Source organism: Botrytis sinoallii (genome assembly GCF_014898435.1).
Source record: "Botrytis sinoallii strain Bc 23 chromosome Unknown BSIN_003, whole genome shotgun sequence".
NCBI classification, from domain to species: domain Eukaryota; kingdom Fungi; phylum Ascomycota; class Leotiomycetes; order Helotiales; family Sclerotiniaceae; genus Botrytis; species Botrytis sinoallii.
In genome coordinates this window covers 743,900-763,954 of record NW_024066030.1, presented here as the reverse complement: position 1 = coordinate 763,954, position 20,055 = coordinate 743,900, and the positions used below count along the sequence as shown (strand labels likewise).

Sequence of the window (20,055 nt, the reverse complement as noted above, 5' to 3'; positions counted from 1 at the left end):
AGAATCTGGCTGGAAGTTGCTCACCACCTCACGGACACTCTCTTCACCTCACCATCATCGAACGATAACGATAAGAGGATGCAATTGTGGGGAACAGCATACTCCGTAGAAAACACAAAATCGATCAATTCTTGCCATCTAACACATCTGGAACACCTTCTACAATAGCTCCAACCATCTCATCGTTTTCTGGAGCTTCGTTTGGCCCGGTCTAAGCACAATGAATGAAGCTTCTTCATCAATACCACTTTTATCATTATTATTTCAAGCTTCAAGACTTTTCACACTCAGACTCAGGGAGTAGATAGCTCCACAACTTGAGGCCTGGTAGCAGGGTTACGAAACAAGCTTTTCCACCATATTTCCCGTGGAGCCACTATGACGCTTGGCGGAGCTTTTCGATCTCAAGCAGTCAAACTTCACCATGAATCAATCCATGCTTCTATGAATAGCATGTTTAAAAGGCCACTTCAATTGGATCAACAAGTATTCATCAGGTAAAAGAAACTCTCTTTATGTGGTTTTTGGGTGGTTAGTGGCTGGTGCTTGCCCGTGCTTGCAAGCTACATTGAGTTCAATCCATCAGATGTCGTCATCTTCATTAAGGTGCTTCTGCTAAGTGAGTGAATTTGTTCGATGCCTTTCAATAAAGCTGCTGTGTTACCAGCTAGGAAATTGACATCTCAAATCATTCTCCCTTCTCACCATTCTCAATACTATTAACATAATATCAACTTGCTATTTTCCCCATACTTCTCTAGAAAATTCAAATACTATACCACCATTGCAACTTTCAATCTAACATAATCACCATGTCTCTCGCACGCCATGTAAGTTGACATTCTCCCAAGCTTCCCTTGCTAAGCTTCCCATACTGACCGTATCTTCAATTCAGGTCGACCCAGATCAGATTATTCAGAATCTACAGAGTATGCATATGAAAGAAGCCGGTCAAAAGCATGTACACACCAAAGGAGGAACTTCCCATATTACCCCATACTCAACTCGATATGCTTCCAAACAAGAAATCTCCAAGTTCGAAATACCTCAAGATGGAGCACCAGCAGATGCTGTTCATCAAATGTTGAAAGATGAATTAGATCTTGATGGCAGACCTAATTTGAACCTAGCAAGGTATGTTCAATTGCTCAGATTATTAGAGGAACGTGAAGCCGGTTGAAAAACGCTAATCTCGCCATCAGTTTCGTGGGTACATACATGGAAACTCATGCTGAACAATTAATGTTCGAGAATATTTCAAAGAATATGTCCGATGCAGACGAATATCCAGCAATGATGCAAATGCATACCCGTTGTGTTTCTATTATTGCTAATCTTTGGGGAGCACAAAAGGGAGAGAAAGCTATTGGATCTGCAACAACTGGTTCTTCAGAAGCTATCCATCTTGGTGGTTTGGCTATGAAAAGACGTTGGCAAGAAAAGCGTGAGGCTGAAGGAAAAGATAAATCCAAGCCAAATATCATCATGGGATCGAATGCTCAAGTAGCTCTTGAGAAATTCGCCAGATACTTTGAGGTTGAGGCTAGAATTCTTCCTGTTTCTGAAAAGTCAAACTTCAGACTTGATCCGGAATTGGTCAAGGAGAATATCGATGAGAATACTATTGGTATCTTCGTTATTTTAGGAAGTACATACACCGGTCACTATGAACCAGTTGAAGAAATCTCCAAGATTTTAGATGACTATGAAGCCAAGACTGGAGTTGATATCCCAATCCATGTCGATGCTGCGTCCGGAGGCTTTGTAGCTCCATTCACCCATGCTAAAGCTGGTGGTCCAAAGTGGAACTTTGAGCTCCCACGAGTAAAATCCATCAACACATCCGGTCACAAATTTGGTCTTGTGTACGCAGGTGTAGGTTGGATCATCTGGCGCGATGAGTCTTACCTTCCCAAGCATCTTGTCTTCGAACTCCATTATCTAGGTGGAACAGAAGAGTCTTACACTCTTAACTTTTCTCGACCAGGTGCTCAAGTCATCGCTCAATACTATAACCTCATCCATCTTGGATTCAATGGTTACCGTCAAATCATGGAAAATTGCATGAGCAACGCCCGTCTCCTTTCCAAATCCCTCGAAGCCACTGGATGGTATACATGTGTTTCCGACATTCACCGCAAGAAAGGTGAACACACATTCCAAGGCCTAAGCGCCCCCGTCTTCAGCAAAGAAGATGAAACCTCCGCTGATTACAACGCCGGTCTCCCCGTCGTCGCCTTCCGTTTCTCAGACGAATTCAAGAAAGAATTCCCACACATCGAGCAAGAGACTATCTCCAATCTTCTTCGCGCTAAACAATATATTATTCCCAACTACCCACTTCCTCCTAACGAGGAAAAGACTGAGATTTTAAGAGTGGTAGTTAGAGAGAGTATGAGTTTTGATCTATTGGATCGGTTGATCTCAGATATCTGTGCCACGACGCAGAATTTGATCGATAATGATGAGCAGGATCTGAGCATTTTGAGCAAACAATTGGCTAAGGGACATGGAAGCGCGGAGAAGAATCACGGAAGTGTGGGACATAAGCATGGAAAGGGACAAGGAAAGGGTGGCAACAGACCAATGAGTGATGGAGTACATAGAGCGGTTTGCTAGATGATACGGGTTTATGATTTATAGGTTTAAAAATAATAATGGTATTATACAAGAACAAACGTAGATGGTACTGGTTCCGAGTGTGCTTTATTTGAGTGAGAAATAGATTACTGAGTTGTACGGTATTCTCATTCCTTTCCTTTCGAATATTCAGGACTTCGATGACAACTCAATATTTCTTGCCATCTCCTCATCTATCTACTGTCTCGGTACGTACTTACACATACCATCACATCTCAACCCATACTACCATCACTATAACCCCAAATTCTCCAACGAGACCACCTCTTACAAGCTGTCTACTACAAGAATCTATACCCAAGTAGGTAATCAGTTATCCCTCGCTAACCCCCCTATCAAAATTTTCAAGCCGCAAGTCCCAAGTTCAGCTTCGATAGGTACTCATTAGATACCTACCTAGGTAGGTATACTCCGTACACATATTTCCTTGCAATACCATCCCCCTTTCCCATACTCTCATTTGTTAATCTGTTATGGTCCAGATAGACGAGGAGATAGATTCCTGGTTGATATTCTGTATTTGTTTTGGATTTGGTATTTGGTGTATCATTTATAACCTGCTATTCACTATTCAGAGATCGATGGATGGATGGATGGCTTCAGCAGAAAGAAAAGAAAGGAATAGAATGAGAAGAAGGAAGAGAGTGAATAGATGGGAGGTAGATCCAGGATTTTTTCATGTCTACCATCTAGTCTCATACGATGATCTAGTGAGAGCTGATGCATCCATCTAATGTTGCTCAAAGAGGATCAGATGAGAGGATCATTGATTGAGCCTTCGCATTTTAAATTTAGTTTGAGTTGGATATCTGATTTGTACGTCATGAGATGGGAATCTTTGATTTTTGTATTTGCACGAGCTGAAGATACCCAGGTATATTAAAATGAAAGTACTAGAATGTCGATATAAAGCAAGGAAGCACTTCGTCTATTTTAATTCCCAGCCATCAATTTTTCCACTGCCCATTTAACGCTCAAATTCCTCAAATCACTATAATGCTGACCTACGCCCACAAATAGCACCGGTACATTCGTAGCATGCACCATGCTAACCAGGGTACCCACCATATCTCCCACGGTATCACATTTACTGATAATGAACCCATCTAGGGATCTGCCCTGCCCAAATGCTGCATTAAAGTTTCTTGCTTGCGCGACTGAATCTGTGCCAACGAGTGCTTCGCCTACCATGAGGATCTTATCCGGTTGAGCAAATTTAGCGAATTTTTCAAGCGAGGACATGAGTCGTTGATCGTTGTGACGTCGTCCGGCTGTGTCAATTAGAACTACATCATAGCCTTCTTGAGCAGCGAAGGAGACAGAGTCTTTGGCTACGTTTGCGGCGTCTTTTCCGTAGCCTTTTTGATATAGTTCTACTTGGCCACCTTCTCTGGTGGTAAGTTCTTTCAGATTTCGTACGTGAACGGCTAATTGCTCGACGGCTCCGGATCTGAAGGTGTCGCAAGCTACGACGAGGACTTTGTACTTGTTTTGTAGAAGGAAATAACAGATCTTGGAAAGATTTGTGGATTTACCAACACCATTGACTCCGACAATGGACATGACATATGGCCTCTTTTTCTTCAACGACAAAGCTGGAGGTGAGACAATAGAATCGATTTCTCGAAGGAGATCAAGAGATGAGGTAGGAGTCAGAATTTTTCTTAGTGATGCCTCCATGGCTGTTGCGATTCTTGTTTGAACGCCTGCAAATGGTTAGTGGTGCTCTAACGAAAATCATGTGTGCAATACATACTCTCGAAATTTCCAGTCTTCACTCCTATTAATTCCCGTTCTACACCCTCGCATAATCTCATCGCGGCTTCTCTTGCGACGTTCTTTCGTAATAAATGATCCTCCATTCCCTTCATGGCTTTATCTAAATCCTCCTTAGTCAAAGTCTTTCCTCCAACTACATTTCTAAATAATCCTCCAATAGCACTAAAGCTAGATCCTACTAGGCCAGCTGCTGGAGCGCTAGACTCCGCCTTCTTCGCATTCGCGGAATCTAAAATCGAATGGACTTCGTCTTCAAGATCCTTCAATACGAACTGCCCCTTTCCAGTTTTTGAACCCCATGAGGTTTGTTCAACTCCCTCCACGGCCCCCGGGCGACCTTCGTCCTCCCCAGAAGTAGCCCCGTTTGCGGGCGCGGAATAGTCGAGGGGGGTATCGCTATCCTCATCTGCCATTCCATCTGCATCCCACTTCCTTCCCTTCTTTGGTCCGGTTTTCACACTTCTACCCTTTCTGTGAGATTCATCGCCGGATGATGCATACGTAGGAGTCTGGGCTGCCTTTCTAGCTCTTCGAGAAACCTTTCCACCCGGACCTGCCTTTGCGCTCAATATGTGGCTCGCAGGTGTACTCGGCCGCGAATTAGGTGTTCCGAGAGGAGTCGAGTCGGGGGAAGGGATATCTTTGACATTATTCTTTGATTGTCCTGTGGAATATTAGTAAGTTTGCGCTTGAGAAAAACACTGGCGCATACCTCTCGAGGGTAATCCAGGCATTGGCGGAGGCTCATTGTCCGAGGTCGTAGAAATCAAAGAAATCGACTCTTCGAATGCAGAAGCCTCTGCAACTCTAGCATCCTGATTCAAAGCACTCTTCTCCAACTCCCGTACTTGTTGGTCGAAATATTCATCGAAAGGACATTCGACAACAGTTGTGTGTGGTTTTCTCAGTTGATCACCATACAAGTCCACGAATATCGTCTTGACATTATCCACCAATTTATCAATCCATGACAGATGTAGCAATGACCTGTACACAACCTGCAAAACAACTTAGCACGAGATGCCTCAAAAATTCCACAAGATTCGTTGCGCCACAGGACTACTTTTGCATACCACAAATATTAAGCCTAATTCTTTGCATGTCGTCCATTTCAAAGTATGCTGATCATGTTTGAAAGGAGGATTACTTGCAGCAGAAATATCATCTGCAACTCCGGCACCGGGTAAGGTTCGTTCTTCAATGAAGACATTCGTGATAAGGCTGTTAATAACCGCAGGGCTGACGGGGGAAAATTGTTTCGACCAGAGTACCACTCCAGAAGTAGTGAGGATCTCAAAAGTATCCAACATCTTGAGTATTAGAAATTCGTAACAGCCGTGAGAGTCGTAACAATAGATTCGTAGAATGTAACACTGTGGCACTATTAAAAGGAGTCCATTAAAGAAGATTATGGATTAATATGGACACTTTCTTCTAAAGCACGCAGAATAATTGTGCCAAGCATCACCGATAAGACGATAAACGTCGACTGATAAAGCGGCCGCCCTATATGCTTATAGCAGCCACCCGAAGCTCAATGCTTAATGGAAATGTGTTCGACCTAGGCGCGATTCTTACTTATTGTATGATAGTTATACCACTTTCCACCCCCTTATTATTCCACTTCTCATACTATTAATCGCAGCAGACGCTATTCGTCTACTTCTATCGGACCGTCAATATGCAAAGATCAAATTATGGGAACTTCCCTCCAGCCAACTCTCCCCCTCTTCACCACCCAGTACCTCAACATGTCTCTACAGTCCCTCAGCTACGATCACCACCTCCCCCAATGCCACAACAACAGCATCAATCAGGCTATGGAAACCCCTACCAACCACAAGCTCCAGGGACTGCTGGTGCATTCGGCGCATATGGAGACTTTATAAATGATCCTACGGCGCAAATGGGATTCCAAGTTGGACAAACAGCTTTAAAACATGGAACAGAATATGTGGAACAGAATGTTAGTATATGAGGATACATATTGAAGACGAAGTTCTGACAGTTAGATAGTTCAATCGATATGTCAATGTTTCGGCGCTGAAACATTACTTCAATGTCTCGAATGGATATGTGGTCAACAAGCTATTTTTAGTCCTATTCCCATGGAGACACAAGCCTTGGTCAAGGAAACAATCGATTGGTCCCAGTGGTCAAGAGGGGTGGTTTCTACCTCCTAGAGATGATCTCAATAGTCCAGATATGTATATTCCAGGTATGATTAATTGCCCGCGCGCAAACTCCATAAATTGACCTCTTCACAGTAATGGCACTTGTAACTTATATCCTCCTTTCCACACTGTTGGCCGGCCTCAGAGGAGCTTTTCAACCAGAACTTCTTGGATCAACGGCAGGATGGGCATTTTTTATCGTGTTTATTGAAATTCTGGGATTGAAGCTTGGATGTTATCTCCTATCAATTTCCAACGAGTCCCAGCTGCTTGATTTGGTCGCCTACTCAGGATATAAGTTCGTTGGAGTTATTGCCACTTTAGTCGTCAGTGAGATCATCAACGGCGGAAAAGGAACTGGCGGTTGGATTGGGTGGACTGTTTTCAGTTACACGTTCCTCGCCAACGCTTTGTTTCTGGTATGTTTCCCCCCTAAATGTTATTCTTTTCCGTGCCTCTGACAGATGTACCAGCTACGATCCTTAAAATACGTTTTACTTCCTGAAAATACAACTGATGAGCGAGGAACCATGCAAACAGTTGCGCGATCGCAGAAGAGCCGAAGGACACAATTTCTCTTTATCTACTCATACCCTGTACAATTGATCTTCATGTGGGGACTTACAAGAGCGTGAGTCAGTGGCTCGGAAATGGAATCAGTACTGCGTTGGCGTATAGAATGACACTAGCGAGATCAAGGATATTGGATCGCTACTGGATGGTACAAATGGGTTTCTGGTGAAAAGGCTGGGCTGGCATGACGAGGCAAATATGTAAGAATACAAGTTTCAAAATACCCAATACAAGTTGTTATATTACTGTTTACTAGCATCGATATCAATTAGTGATGGTTGTTAATGGTCTTTACTGATGTAATTTTATTGTTGATGCGGTAAACTTTTGAGCTATCAGTAAACTGTTGAGTGGTAAATCACATTGTTAGTCTAGGTCAGAACATCAAGTGATGCTGCCGTCTTGATCGTCTTGTAGATGCTCAAATCGAATAGAGGTCTTGAGAGGTGTTTCCCGTCCAAATTCGACGTGTATTTTCAGACAGATGAGCATATTGGAGTAGCGAGCTCGTTGACTTTGAGACCCCGGCCCGACACGCACTAATCGCAATGATATCTAAAGGACTTTTTAGTATTTTATACGTTGTAAAAGGTATTAAAATTAAATTTTATGTTACTGAGATAGAATTCTTTTTCAATTCTTCATTGTGTCTCTCCTTTTCGCCTAGAGTGTGCTCCAACGAAGCAGCTTAGTAATGGTACAACTATCAGAAACGCTGAATATTTAGCTACTATCATTCAAGTGACTAGCTGCCATGGACATCTGACACATGTGGCGAGGAGAATTTATGTTATCTGTAAAAGAAAGGAACGAAATGCTTCTCTGGGGGCTGATTGTCCGAGGCTGATTGTCTGATCGATTCGCAGTTTACCTATCTAGAATGGGCATGGAAGGAGGGTGGTATAGAATAAGAAATTGCTTTCCAGCTTTACCTCGCCCAGTATCGGCTTGAGTTTCACTTACTCGGTATGGATCTCACCAGTTGAAAGGTCTTGCATAATTCTCGGTATCATGTTATTGGAAAATATCTATGCCTCCTGCATATATATGGAGTCAATGCGCATACTGCCGCAATAATGACATACTTCATCAAAAATAGACGGTGAAATCGCAGGACAACAGTAGCTACCCCTGCTATCTAATAAGCTGAAAAAATTAGTGACATCGCTATAGCAATAGTTGTGCTTTTCGCGACTGCGGGGTAAGACATATAGTGGACAATTGTAGAATACTCAGTTGAAACAATATGTCAGAGACGTCTGCAGTCATGTGCAAATTTCGGAGGAATCATTTCAAAGATGACTTCTAACTTATCAGGCTTTGCTAGGAGTTCCTCATTGCTCGATCTAGGCACTGTAATATCTTGACTAGTCCGATTTTCACCTTGTAAAGCATGACCAGATGGTGTGTGACAAACAATATTAATCTATGCAATTTGAAAACGCCTTCCCACGTCTTGTACTCTCATCTCAAGTTGAGATTCGCAACTAATTAGTTACCTAGTCAATAACAATATGCTTTCCCACTTCTGCGACCCCAACAATTTCAATCTCGTCATCACTTTCTTCGCTTAACACACTCCTAGCTTTTGTTTCTGAATCCGTATCGTCCGCTTCGTCAATAAGATCCACGACCTCTACTTGATGATCACTATCATCAATGTGCACTCTGTCCATGTCGATATCTTCGCAAATATCCATCTTATCGTCCACCTCCCCATTCCCATCCCCATCCCGGTTCTCATCTCCATCTCCATCTCCATCTCCATTCCCCTCATCCCTCACAACCCCATCTGTCCCCTCCATAAACCTTCTAATCCCCTCAAACAACACCTTTGCCACAACCGGCGGCACCGCATTCCCAATTTGTCTCTTAATCCCATTCTGTCCGAACTTATGCTCTAACGGAAACCCTTGTAAACAAGCGAATTCTCGATCAGTAAATCCTCGTTTTCCGCTCGGATGCCAGTTATCACCACCACTGGTCGTCATTGTGCGTGGAAGAATCGCGTGGGCATTATATGGTTTGAGATCTTTTTCTGGAAGAAGGTGGGGTGAGTGGTTTGCTGCCGATTCGGGAATTTCGCGGAGAGTTTGGGAGACGGTTTTGAAAGGCCCGGTTTTGTGGAGAGAAGAGGGAGGTGAGTGGGGTGGGGAGTGCGTTGGTGGTGGCATGGGGGGAAGGGGCTCGCCTGGGCTAAGAGGCTGTTAGTTAAACTGTAAGAATGGAATACTTCCTAAGGAAACTCACCATGATGCGATAATAATCAAACGGAATCGTCTTTGCGGAAGCCCCTAAATCATTAGTCAACAAATTGAGCTCGCTAAGCGTAGAAAACAGGAGGAACTTACCCATTGAGCCAAAGGCACGATCGCCCACCTCAACGAAAACCCACAACTAGTGAACATACAAATCAAACTCGAAAAATATCCTCTAAACCTCGGATATAAAATCCCAAACGTCTGTTCCAACGTTACAACCCTGGGTTTCGCAACTTTGATTACCGCAGCCACAGCAAACAAACTCGCAGTATTCATCTCATCATTCTTACCCTCAACGGTATGCGCAGGTGAGAAATATTGACACGGAGGTGAAAGATGAAGAATATCAACTTTGACGTCATTAGGGATGTTTGAAGAACATGGAGAAGGAGTAGCTAGAGAAACGAAGCGTTCTGATGATATCTCGTAGCAAGTCGTGCCGGGAAAATTGAGACGCCATGTTGTGCAGGCGTGCTGATCGAAGTCGAATCCCCATTTTACGCGGAGACCTGCCATGACTGCACCACGCGTGGTACCGCCTGCTCCACAGAATGCATCGCCGTAAGTAAAGGTTTGTCCAGGAGCCAGGGCGAGTGGTTCTTTCAGAGAGGGCGGTCTTGAGCTGTGCACCAAAACCATCGAGGAAGATCGGGAAGGGTGAGACAATAGGTCGACAATTCCGCTAGGTGGTGGAGAGGCTAACTCGGATGAAGATATCTCGATTTGAGGAGGAATTTTTGGAGATGGAGCTGGGAAGGAGGGCAGTGGAATACTAGCCTCAGGATAGGGACCTCGAGTGTTAGGGGCACTTCTTCTCGGTAAAGTCAAGCGACCCCTCAATCTTGTTCGAGCACCTCTGTTGGATCGAGAGCCTCTAGCTAGTCTTCCCGTGTCACGAATTTGTTGTGTAGAGGTCAACTTGCTTTCGGGTTCACTTTTTGGAACCGTCTCTGATGATGTCCCGATATTGTAAGAGTGCTTGACATATTCTTTACCGTTGAACGCAAGCTTAATCCGACCTAAACGCTGCCTAATCTGTTCGATATCGTCCTCGGGAACTTGGCGGGCTCTTTTCGCTGGTTTGTTGTCTTCTTGGTCGCTATCTCGATCCGAAGAGGACGAGAAATCTGACTTGCGTTTGGTTTGAATTCCACCTACCTCATATTGTTGGGATCTTGCAGGTGAGGAAGCACAATCGTCATCGCTATCCTCGTCGACGATTATGAATTTTTCTGAAAGACTTTCCGCATCCTCGACCACGGCAGAATTTCGAGGTTGTTGAACTTCGCCTGCTGTCTCTTCTCCATCAATATCATAGCATTCTGGTATATAAGTACCACCAGGAACCGTTTCGCCACGCCATTCGGTTCGAAGTTGGGTGTTTGAGGCCAGATATGATTGCGCGCTTTGATGTACTGATGACAACCATTCCTCCGTGATCCGTTCTAGAGTTCTCTCTGCATATATGTTCTTTTCTCTAGCTGAAGCTGATGCATATTTGCAAGTGTATTTCCAGCGCACAGTAAGCCCCCCTTTGTTGTATGTGTCTCCATCGGTCCAGGTAGCATCACGATTCAGGTTGCGATGCTTTGGGTAGTTATGATTGGTCCAACGAAGACTACGTAGAGTTTTCACAGAGCTCAAAGGTACTTCGACAAGACTCTGCTCTTCTGGTGCCCGTGGGTCATCTAGGTCAATTTCGTAACATAGACAAACTTCATTCATCTTCTTTTCCAGCATGCCATTGAGAAACTTGCATCTTTGTAATCGGAATCCCCGAATAGTGATGAAAGCATTTTGGGTGTTGTCAAGACTAAGGTCACGAATGTCTTCAGGCTTGACGTACTTCACAATGTGCTTAATGCAAATAAAATCGCCATCCTCCAGCTCTACAGTTTTCGCCGGTCTTAACATGAGCTTTCCGTGCAAATAAGTTTCGCATTCGAAATAAGGACTGGCAATTGGAGGATTGCGTAATGGAAAGACTTTGAGTTTCGGCTGGGGTTTCGACTTTTCACTCACACTAACAGCGCGCAAGAACTCGAACTCGGGTTTCTCTAGGAGTTGGGATTCAAGCTTGAATTCGAAGTCATCGCTGTCTTCGATTATAACGGCGTTGTTATCTGTGTGCGAGTTCATATCTTGGGCGGTAGACGTTTTCTCTTCGTCTCCGTCCTCTTCATCTGAAATTGAGATCAAACTTGCATTGGAAGACCGATGCTGAGGTACAGAATGAGTATGAGACATGTTCCGAGAATTGGCAACCATTTCGCTGCGAGAGCTGGAAGAGCCTTCTTTAGTACCCGGTTGTCTTGAGAGACGAATCCGATCTTGTGATGTTTCCTGATCGGCTGTTGCTTCAGCAGCGATATCCCGGGGCCTTGACGATTCGTACCCCTCGTCTTGGAGTATGAAGCTTGGAAGACTAGTTGAGAGACTGCAAACTTTATCTCCAGGGCTATTGCTCTCTTTGGGTTTCGTGGTACTGAATACCACAGGAGTCGTCAAGTCAATGAAAGGAAAATAAGCTGAATGGTCAGGAGCAGGAGAGTTATCGAATTGGGATCTAAGGGTTGCTCCTGTGAGGTGTTCTCTGGTATTTGGACTTGAAGCTCGATTTATGATGTCGGCGTTTGAAAAGTACGTTGGGGATATACTGGGAGCTTTTGCGAGGTATTAGCATAGATATACCTGTGAGACAAGAGGACAAGAGCAAGCAGAACTAGGCCGGGCTAACCTACCTCGTTCCAGAATCACCACCTCATCTCTGTCGTCATCTTCAATCATGACAACAGCAACATCATCATCGATAACTATTGCCTGATCCATTGCCGCTTTCAAAGCCTAGAGAAATGCTATTGAATGAAATTGAATTATGCCAGTAGGTAGCAGGTCAAACAAACTTGCCGTGCAGGTTGCTTCTGGATGATACAGCCTCCTTAATTTTGGGCGATCGATTACGATATCCAAGTCCAGTTGCTTCTATTCGATCAATGCGGCAAATTGAACATTCTTCAATCATAGATTTGATGGAAAGGCAGCTTTCAATATATGTTTTAGCTGCTTTGTTGTGAACTAGTCCCGCGAATTGCTCATACTTAGACCACATCATCCTGAAAGCAGGGTATCTGAATCATCTACATAAGGAGTTTATATTGCAATGACAAAAGCAGGAAAAAACAAAGTTATTACTATTCAGATAAGGCAATAAACGTGAATATGTTGTCTGGTCATTGTGAGGTGAAACATGATGGTTGTTAGAATTGGTCGGGACAGTTACACTATCTCATCTAACATCACTAGATGGCATTGTCTTGTTGCTCATAGAGTGCTCATAGATAAAAATTGTTATGAATCTTGTGATAAATGATCATCCCACCTGCACTCTATAGTTTTGTTGCCTATGAATACCTACTCATTTGAGTAAAAGAAGTTCTCCAAAAGATTCATGATCTACCTTTGTATCCCCAGATGATGATGGATAACAAAAAGCTTTCAAAGATGATCATAGTACTGTAGAACTTTCTTGGTCAGGCTGTATCGAAAGCAACAACCAAAATAAAGAGAATTACTCCTAGGAAACAAGATGAAATATCCAGCATGGTTGCTGAAAGTAGAAGAAGAAAATGAGGCTAAAATAGATATCAGGCTAATTGAGACGACATGCATTCAGGCCCCATTGTTCCCACGATGAGGGTGGAAGAATGAACCCCCATTACCCTCAATGTAACTGTATACTGATATTTGAATTCGAAGACGATACGATGTCTGAATATATGAAATAGACGTGAGAATCGAGGCTGCTCTCTCATCATATATGCGGAATCAATGCTTGAACACATTTCCCACAATGAGGTTCTCATTTTGTCATCCACTCCTCCAGCTAAAAGTGTCATAAATCAACTTGGGGAGTATGACCGGTTTCCCAGTCAATTGAAGTCGTACTCTTACGAGAATAGACCTTGTTACACGAAGGCCTTGTCTTCCCGTTCAATTGTACTCCATCGGATCTCCGCAATACATATTCCGAGTACTTTTCGTATTTAAATCTTCATCAATTGCTAAAGCAGTATCATGATTGAAATCCCAATCACACATATGATATGAACCTCTAAACAAGAAGCAGAAAAGAAGCAATATAAACAAAAGAACGAATTGGCAGCCTTGAAAACCAGATTCACGGCCCTCATGCACATCTAGATCGAACAATCCCGGACGAACTTTCATTTCCCAATTAATTTGTTGCACATCTCAACTTTGAAGCCCCGAAAGTCCAGGCAATACGGGGGACGGAATTGGTGCGCCGAATTGTTTGTTGAATTATGAGGCTTTCAGAATGTGACAATCCCAAGCTTTTTCGAGGTTCTAGAACGTGTCCCCTGATGTTTAAGGCTGAAAATTCTTGAGAGCTTGACAACGAGACAACGTATCGAGGTAAGACATGGCAGAGAGAGCTACCGAGACTTCCACAAAAATAATCCCTGCAGCTTAACTTCATCCAAATTTCCTTGCATCTGGGAATTTGCAGCTGTCTCTTTATTCAGCAAACAGCTTTCCGATCGGAAAGTTTTCAGAGAAATCATGGCAGATATGCGTGCACCACCCACTCCCACGGCCATGCTAATCGGCACCGCCATCATAGCCGGTCTCAGTGGATATATGATTGGAATTGCGTCTAGTCTTGGATTCTTCCCAATTCCTTTCATGCCACGGAAACCCAAGGAACGAGGAATCGCGCATTACGACGATGAGGAAGAAAGCGAGGAGGAAGATATCGATGCGTCTATATTAGACCATGCGCCCAACTGGTCCAATGGGTTAGAAGCTGATAAACGAGATGGGTTACGTGTAACACAGAACGATACTACGAAAAAGAGTGAGAAGAAGAACAAGGAGAAGAAGGAGAAGAGTGAAGGCGGACCTGTGGACACCGGAGAAGAATGTAAATTGGTCTTGGTTGTGAGAACGGATTTGGGCATGACGAAAGGTGTGTTTTTGATTCTATTCCAGCTATCTACAACATTGAGATACATTACGATCTAACAACCCACTCTCTAGGAAAAATCGCTGCACAATGTTCCCACGCCACACTCGCCTGCTACAAAACTATCTCGCGCCAACCCGCCAATGCATTGATTCTACGCCGCTGGGAACGGGAAGGTCAGGCAAAGGTCGCGCTGCAAGTAAAGTCTGAAGATGAATTGCAGATCTTACAGGCGCAGGCTATTAGTTTGGGGGTTGTGGCCGAGCAGATTGCGGATGCGGGTAGAACTCAAATTGCGAGTGGGAGTCATACTGTTTTGGGAATTGGTCCTGCGCCAAAGAGTGTTATTGATCAGATTACTGGGAAATTGAAGTTGTTATAGACGAGGATGATACTGGCAGATTCAAGGGGGTTTGCAAATGAAGCCCTGGGAAGAGTAAAGGCGGAGGATCAAAATTCCAAGACGAATATCATGAATACTTGGGATTCGGACGCTACCGAGCACAGGATTAGGGGCAAGGAGGGTGATCTGAAGGAATATTGATTGATTCAAGACTTATGGGGATGAAGATGTGAAAGTCATCGAAGTTATGAAACGAAGTACAGAAACTCAAAAGCGTAGCATTGCTGGCGTTCAGGATGATCGAGGATATATTTGTAGACACGAATAGGCTTTGAAATCAATTCATACTGAAGTCTTGACTGGAGTCACCGGACTGATATCAATCATTATACAAACTTTCCCTGTATATTTCATGTGTATTTCCACCCCAGTACCGTGACTTTATTCAGTGATATGTATAGGGGCGATAGTCACCAGTCATCTTAATTCTTTACTTTCCAGTGCTGCATTTGAGAATGTGATCTTGTATTGTTTCGTGCAGCGCAATATCATGACCTGTCTAGCTAGTAAGTGAAATGAGATTTACATATAGCCAGCCTATTACGCACCATAAACCACAATTACGCCCCAAAGAAGATCAATGTGCAATTGATATTATCATTAAAACTTAAACGCTGGTTGGGTATATCATACACAATATTCTTTCTTCGACAAAGCTCCACCAAAATATTCGCTGTAAACAGTACATTTTCTGTTGCCCCAAGATATTTTTGCCTTTATTTTCTGGCGCAGGTTATCATTTACCTAGAGTTGATATTAGCGATATGGATCTTTAAATCGCTTGTGGAGAGAAACACATAAACTTACATTCTTGATCCCTCGACTACTTCAAATCATCATCACTGCTCTTAATCAACTGATGGTTGCTCGTAACCAAGGGCTTCTCAAACTTGTACTACGAGGGAAAGTCAGTGCTTGTCTTGGTGCATTGGATCGGCACTTCATTTTACCCGGACTCTTCTCAAAAGCAAGCCTATCTTCTTCCTCAAAGGAGTCCTCTTCGAATGCTTATACTTTATCTGAGGAAGTTCATCGACTGGGCATGCTAATGCAGCTCTTAACTTATCAGCATGTGTTCGAACACCGTATTGAGATGCTTTCGGGCTGCGATGTTGGCCGGTGTGTGTTCCCGCTGGTGAAATTGGTATTAGCGAATCTTGGCTGCCAGTCAAAGATAGGCTCTTGCTGTTGCGGAAAGACTGGTGATTTGGCATGGTGCGTGGGGAAACATATGGACTGCGTTGTTGTTGGCTGATGGGCGAGTGGAATTCACTATGATGACCATGCAAAGCTGGGCTGTTGTTTTTAGAAACGTATTGGGATCGAATAGGAGTCGTAGGGGTGTATGTTTGATTCCCATTGTCTGGAGGGACCCCGTGTTCACAGATATAAGATGGTGGAGATGATGATGATTTAGTTGCATCTCTGGTGCTAATAGATTGACTACTGGCTTTAGTAGTTAGACTTTCACCGTTAGATGGGATCTGCAATAGCGAATTTGTTGTTGATTCGGACTTGGTGAGATGCAAAACCTCATCTTCAGTTAATGCGCCTTGTTCTTGTTTCAACGATTCACTGAGTAGGGTACCACAGTTTGGACATCCTTTACAGCATGCAGTGCAAGGTCCTAGAGTTGTACTGTCTTTGAAACAGAGGGAGCAGAGAAAACCGCCAGTACAGTATTCTGGTTTAGTGGCGTCATGATCCTCGTACACATGGAAAGGCTTTTTGTGCTTTTTATTTGGCATGATGGCGATGACAGATGGGGAATGTGAAGGAGACGTTTTCTCAATTGACCATCTAACTAGATCGATGAGCATCAAGTAGTTGTTGAGCCGAACCGCACTGGTCACAGACTTGAAAGAGGTTGTAAGAATGGCTAAGACTTAAGACTCAGGTGAATGATGTAAAGAACTCCATTTTCGAGAATCGGAACACGAGCAACATGAACTCTAGGTAATTGAAGAAATTTCCAGATATTCAAAAGGCAGGTGCAACACAAGAATCGGCCCCGATGCTGAAGTAACATACGAAGGCATGTACAAACGTCATAGGTAGACACATAACTAGTATATACAAGTCGTTCCTTCAACGGCCGTAAACGGGGATTTGCTATGTTGGGAAAGTGCGGTTGAACCTGGACGACTAAACATCGTGCTCCGCGCCTTCCCAGAACTGAATCTGCCTAACTCGCTTGCCTGTTGCCATATTCCTTTCCTTTTTGAGGCATTCAGATTTCAAACTGACAGACAAGTAACTTGTGATACTGTGAAATCACTGCCCAAACTTGGGATTTGACATTGAATCACAACACAATGCTATCGCCCATAATTCTCAGCCCTTCAAGAATTTCCAAACGAGGTGCAGTGGATTAAGATTGTCACACTTGGAAAATTATAGACTCTGGATAAATCATACTCTCCCGAGGCTACAATTCAATAACTATATTGAAAATGGTAATATACCCAACTTTGCTAGTGTTATTTACCAGCAATGCGTCGATATTTTACGAGTCCATCATGTTATGATTTTACCACGCAGGAATCCAAGTTGCGGAAGTTCCTGCAACGTCTTCCTTGCTTTCGTAGAAGTAGCAAACACATGTTTGACGATGAAGACGACAAATGCTACCTAGGTATACACCATATTCTCATCTCAATAGTATCAAAGGCCCTTTGTGGCTGTGTAATAAATGCGTACGTCAAGCATTTTCTCAATGACAGAATTTTCGGTACCGGGCCTCATAGCGCAATATTCACCAATTCACCACCAACCAATCAAACCTTGGATAGAATAAATCATTACGGATATCTTGATCCGGGGACATTGTGGGAATGTTTTATTTAAAGGGCCCTTGGACGCAGCTGTACTGGCGGTCAACCCTCTTTTTACTATATAAGACTTTTCTCTGTTGGTGTTGGGTCTGTTGCAGGTCTTGACCATCTTCACGAATTTTGGAAGTTTGTTTATAAGGCCTGGGAATACCCTGAGTAATACTGCACCACCTTGAAAACCCTTGTTGCTTTTGTATGCGCCGCTCACCTGATCCTCCCGGAGTCAACTGCAAAAAATGTCTAGCAATAATTCTAAAAATTCAAATAATTCGGATGACCCGAAAGATCAATCACGGAACAGAAGAAGACATCCAGTAGGAGAAGAAGCCAATGAGGAGACATTTATAAATGCTAATAACGATGGTGGAATTTCTTACGGTACTGTATCGCGAACCAATGCATACGCACCAATCAAAACTGGAGAGCAAGTACACGGAAAACGCCCTTTACAACGACGAGAATCTGTTATAGAAGAAGAGAACAATGAAGATCTACAAATCGAAATCCCAGCTACAGAGCCGGAAAAGGAGGGACCTGTAGCTTGGGGTAGTTTGCCGCATAAGAGACAATTAGCTATTCTTACCTGCGCAAGGTTATCCGAGCCCCTTGTACAGACAAGTTTGAGAGTAAGTTCTGATTTCAATCTCGAGAGCACTGAAATGTGATTCCATTTTCCAATTATAAATTCTCAAAATGTTACAAGACACTAACATATGTAAAGAGCTATTTATTCTACCAATTAAAATCTTTTGATCCCTCACTACCAGATTCAACCATTGCATCACAGGCAGGTATTATGGCCGGGTCATTTGCCTTGGCCCAGTTGACTACTGCTATGTTATGGGGAAGATTTTCAGATCGATCAGGTAGAAAGAGAGTTCTCTTGATAGGTCTGAGTGGTACTGCAATTTCTTGTTTGGGTTTTGGATTTGCACAGAACTTTTGGCAAGCATTGATATTCAGAATGATCGGTGGTGCACTCAATGGAAATGTGGGTGTGATGAGAACCATGATTAGCGAGATTGTCAAGGAAAAGAAGTGAGACTTTTACATCTTCTGTCTCTGAATATACAGACCACTAACAGTGTCTAGATATCAGAGCCGTGCTTTCTTAATATTGCCCATGTGTGGTAATGTTGGAACCATCATTGGACCAATCTTAGGTGGTATCTCGGCCGACCCAGCAGGAAGTTACCCAAGTGTGTTCGGAGGTATCAAATGGTTAGAAAAGTATCCATATGCACCTCCGAACTTGCTTAGTGCCTTGTTTCTTGCCTCCGCATGTCTTGCAGTCATATTTGCTTTAGAAGAAGTAAGTATTCTCATTGCCTCTGCGTGAAGTAAAGCTCTACTAACCAATATAGACACATGAACTGTATGCCCATAAAGAAGATTGGGGCATCAATGCCGGCCGAGCTGTTAAGCATTTCTTCCGTCGTCTTCGAATAGGAACCTCCAGTAAGGGTGAGTATACTGCTATTTCAAGCGGTGCTTCTTCGCCAACCATTGGACCTACGCCAATTACCCCTAAATCTCCGAAGCGAGTTGCTCCTCGATATACGAATCGGCTACCTTTCCGTCAAATTTTCACATATAATGTGGTATGCACTTTAGTCTCTCATGCCTTACTAGCATTTTCGATGGGAACTTTTCAGAGTATCTGGTACTCATTCCTCAGCACCTCTGTGTACAATCCTTCGCAACCTTCCAAGTCTCTTCCTGCAGACTACACCCCACATCCACCTTTCAAATTCACCGGCGGCATTGGTCTTCCACCCCGCGACGTTGGTCTCGCCATGTCTATTCTAGGCATGATTGGTATCACTATGCAGCTATTCTTATATCCTATAGTAAATACTCGCCTAGGCACCGTCCGCAGCTGGCGCATTTTCCTCTACGGCTTCCCAATCGCCTATACTCTCGCCCCCTTCCTTTCTCTGATCCCATCCTCCTCTCCACCCCCATCCCAAAAGACCGGTCCCATAATCTGGATCTCTCTAACCTTCGTCCTCCTCATCCAAACCATCTCTCGTACTTTCGCCGGCCCAGCAACCACAATCCTCATCAACAATTGTTCGCCACATCCCTCTGTTCTCGGTACTATTCACGGAATCGGACAAACGGCCAGTAGTGCGGCGAGAACCGTAGGACCTGCTCTGGGCGGTTATCTTTATGGAGTAGGATTAAGTCATGGATATGTAGGACTTGTGTTTTGGGTTTTGGCGGGAATGGCAGGAGTGACTTGTTTGGCGAGTACGTTTGTGAGGGAGGGAGATGGACATGAGATTATTTTGGAGGGAGATAGGGAGGCGGAGGAGGAGGCGAGGGTTAGGAATAGGGAGTTGGGGTTTAATGTTTAATTTTTGATGGGCGTGAAAGGATTTAAGGGAGGGTATCATATGGTGTG

At 43.7% G+C, this 20,055-nt stretch overlaps 7 protein-coding genes across 7 annotated transcripts; 4 read left to right on the top strand and 3 right to left on the bottom strand.

Annotated features, from left to right (window-relative positions):
- Positions 1–484: 484 nt before the first annotated feature.
- On the top strand, positions 485–2,678 carry EAF02_001990 (uncharacterized protein). The gene is made up of 3 exons (XM_038898038.1): positions 485–830; positions 896–1,134; positions 1,203–2,678. The coding sequence occupies exons 1-3, from the start codon at positions 813–815 to the stop codon at positions 2,617–2,619; spliced, it is 1,674 nt and encodes a 557-aa protein (XP_038761730.1). The 5' UTR covers positions 485–812; the 3' UTR covers positions 2,620–2,678.
- Positions 2,679–3,452: 774 nt separating this feature from the next.
- Positions 3,453–5,729, bottom strand: EAF02_001989 (uncharacterized protein; the record flags this gene model as incomplete). The annotated part of the gene is made up of 4 exons (XM_038898037.1): positions 3,453–4,346; positions 4,397–5,083; positions 5,132–5,417; positions 5,493–5,729. 4 exons carry the CDS (start codon positions 5,727–5,729, stop codon positions 3,574–3,576), a joined length of 1,983 nt encoding a protein of 660 aa, XP_038761729.1. The 3' UTR covers positions 3,453–3,573.
- A 371-nt stretch (positions 5,730–6,100) lies between these two features.
- EAF02_001988 (uncharacterized protein) lies at positions 6,101–7,228 on the top strand (the record flags this gene model as incomplete). Its single annotated transcript, XM_038898036.1, has 4 exons — positions 6,101–6,385; positions 6,436–6,637; positions 6,687–7,012; positions 7,067–7,228. The coding sequence occupies 4 exons, from the start codon at positions 6,101–6,103 to the stop codon at positions 7,226–7,228; spliced, it is 975 nt and encodes a 324-aa protein (XP_038761728.1).
- A 1,437-nt stretch (positions 7,229–8,665) lies between these two features.
- On the bottom strand, positions 8,666–12,256 carry EAF02_001987 (uncharacterized protein; the record flags this gene model as incomplete). The annotated part of the gene is made up of 4 exons (XM_038898035.1): positions 8,666–9,362; positions 9,417–9,460; positions 9,518–12,090; positions 12,169–12,256. 4 exons carry the CDS (start codon positions 12,254–12,256, stop codon positions 8,666–8,668), a joined length of 3,402 nt encoding a protein of 1,133 aa, XP_038761727.1.
- A 1,752-nt stretch (positions 12,257–14,008) lies between these two features.
- EAF02_001986 (uncharacterized protein) lies at positions 14,009–15,112 on the top strand (the record flags this gene model as incomplete). The annotated part of the gene is made up of 2 exons (XM_038898034.1): positions 14,009–14,414; positions 14,486–15,112. The coding sequence occupies 2 exons, from the start codon at positions 14,009–14,011 to the stop codon at positions 14,791–14,793; spliced, it is 714 nt and encodes a 237-aa protein (XP_038761726.1). The 3' UTR covers positions 14,794–15,112.
- Positions 15,113–15,339: 227 nt separating this feature from the next.
- EAF02_001985 (uncharacterized protein) lies at positions 15,340–16,634 on the bottom strand (the record flags this gene model as incomplete). Its single annotated transcript, XM_038898033.1, has 3 exons — positions 15,340–15,558; positions 15,622–15,709; positions 15,765–16,634. The coding sequence occupies 2 exons, from the start codon at positions 16,632–16,634 to the stop codon at positions 15,638–15,640; spliced, it is 942 nt and encodes a 313-aa protein (XP_038761725.1). The 3' UTR covers positions 15,340–15,558; positions 15,622–15,637.
- Positions 16,635–17,726: 1,092 nt separating this feature from the next.
- On the top strand, positions 17,727–20,041 carry EAF02_001984 (uncharacterized protein). The gene is made up of 4 exons (XM_038898032.1): positions 17,727–18,274; positions 18,370–18,686; positions 18,741–18,960; positions 19,013–20,041. The coding sequence occupies exons 1-4, from the start codon at positions 17,885–17,887 to the stop codon at positions 20,006–20,008; spliced, it is 1,923 nt and encodes a 640-aa protein (XP_038761724.1). The 5' UTR covers positions 17,727–17,884; the 3' UTR covers positions 20,009–20,041.
- Positions 20,042–20,055: the final 14 nt, after the last annotated feature.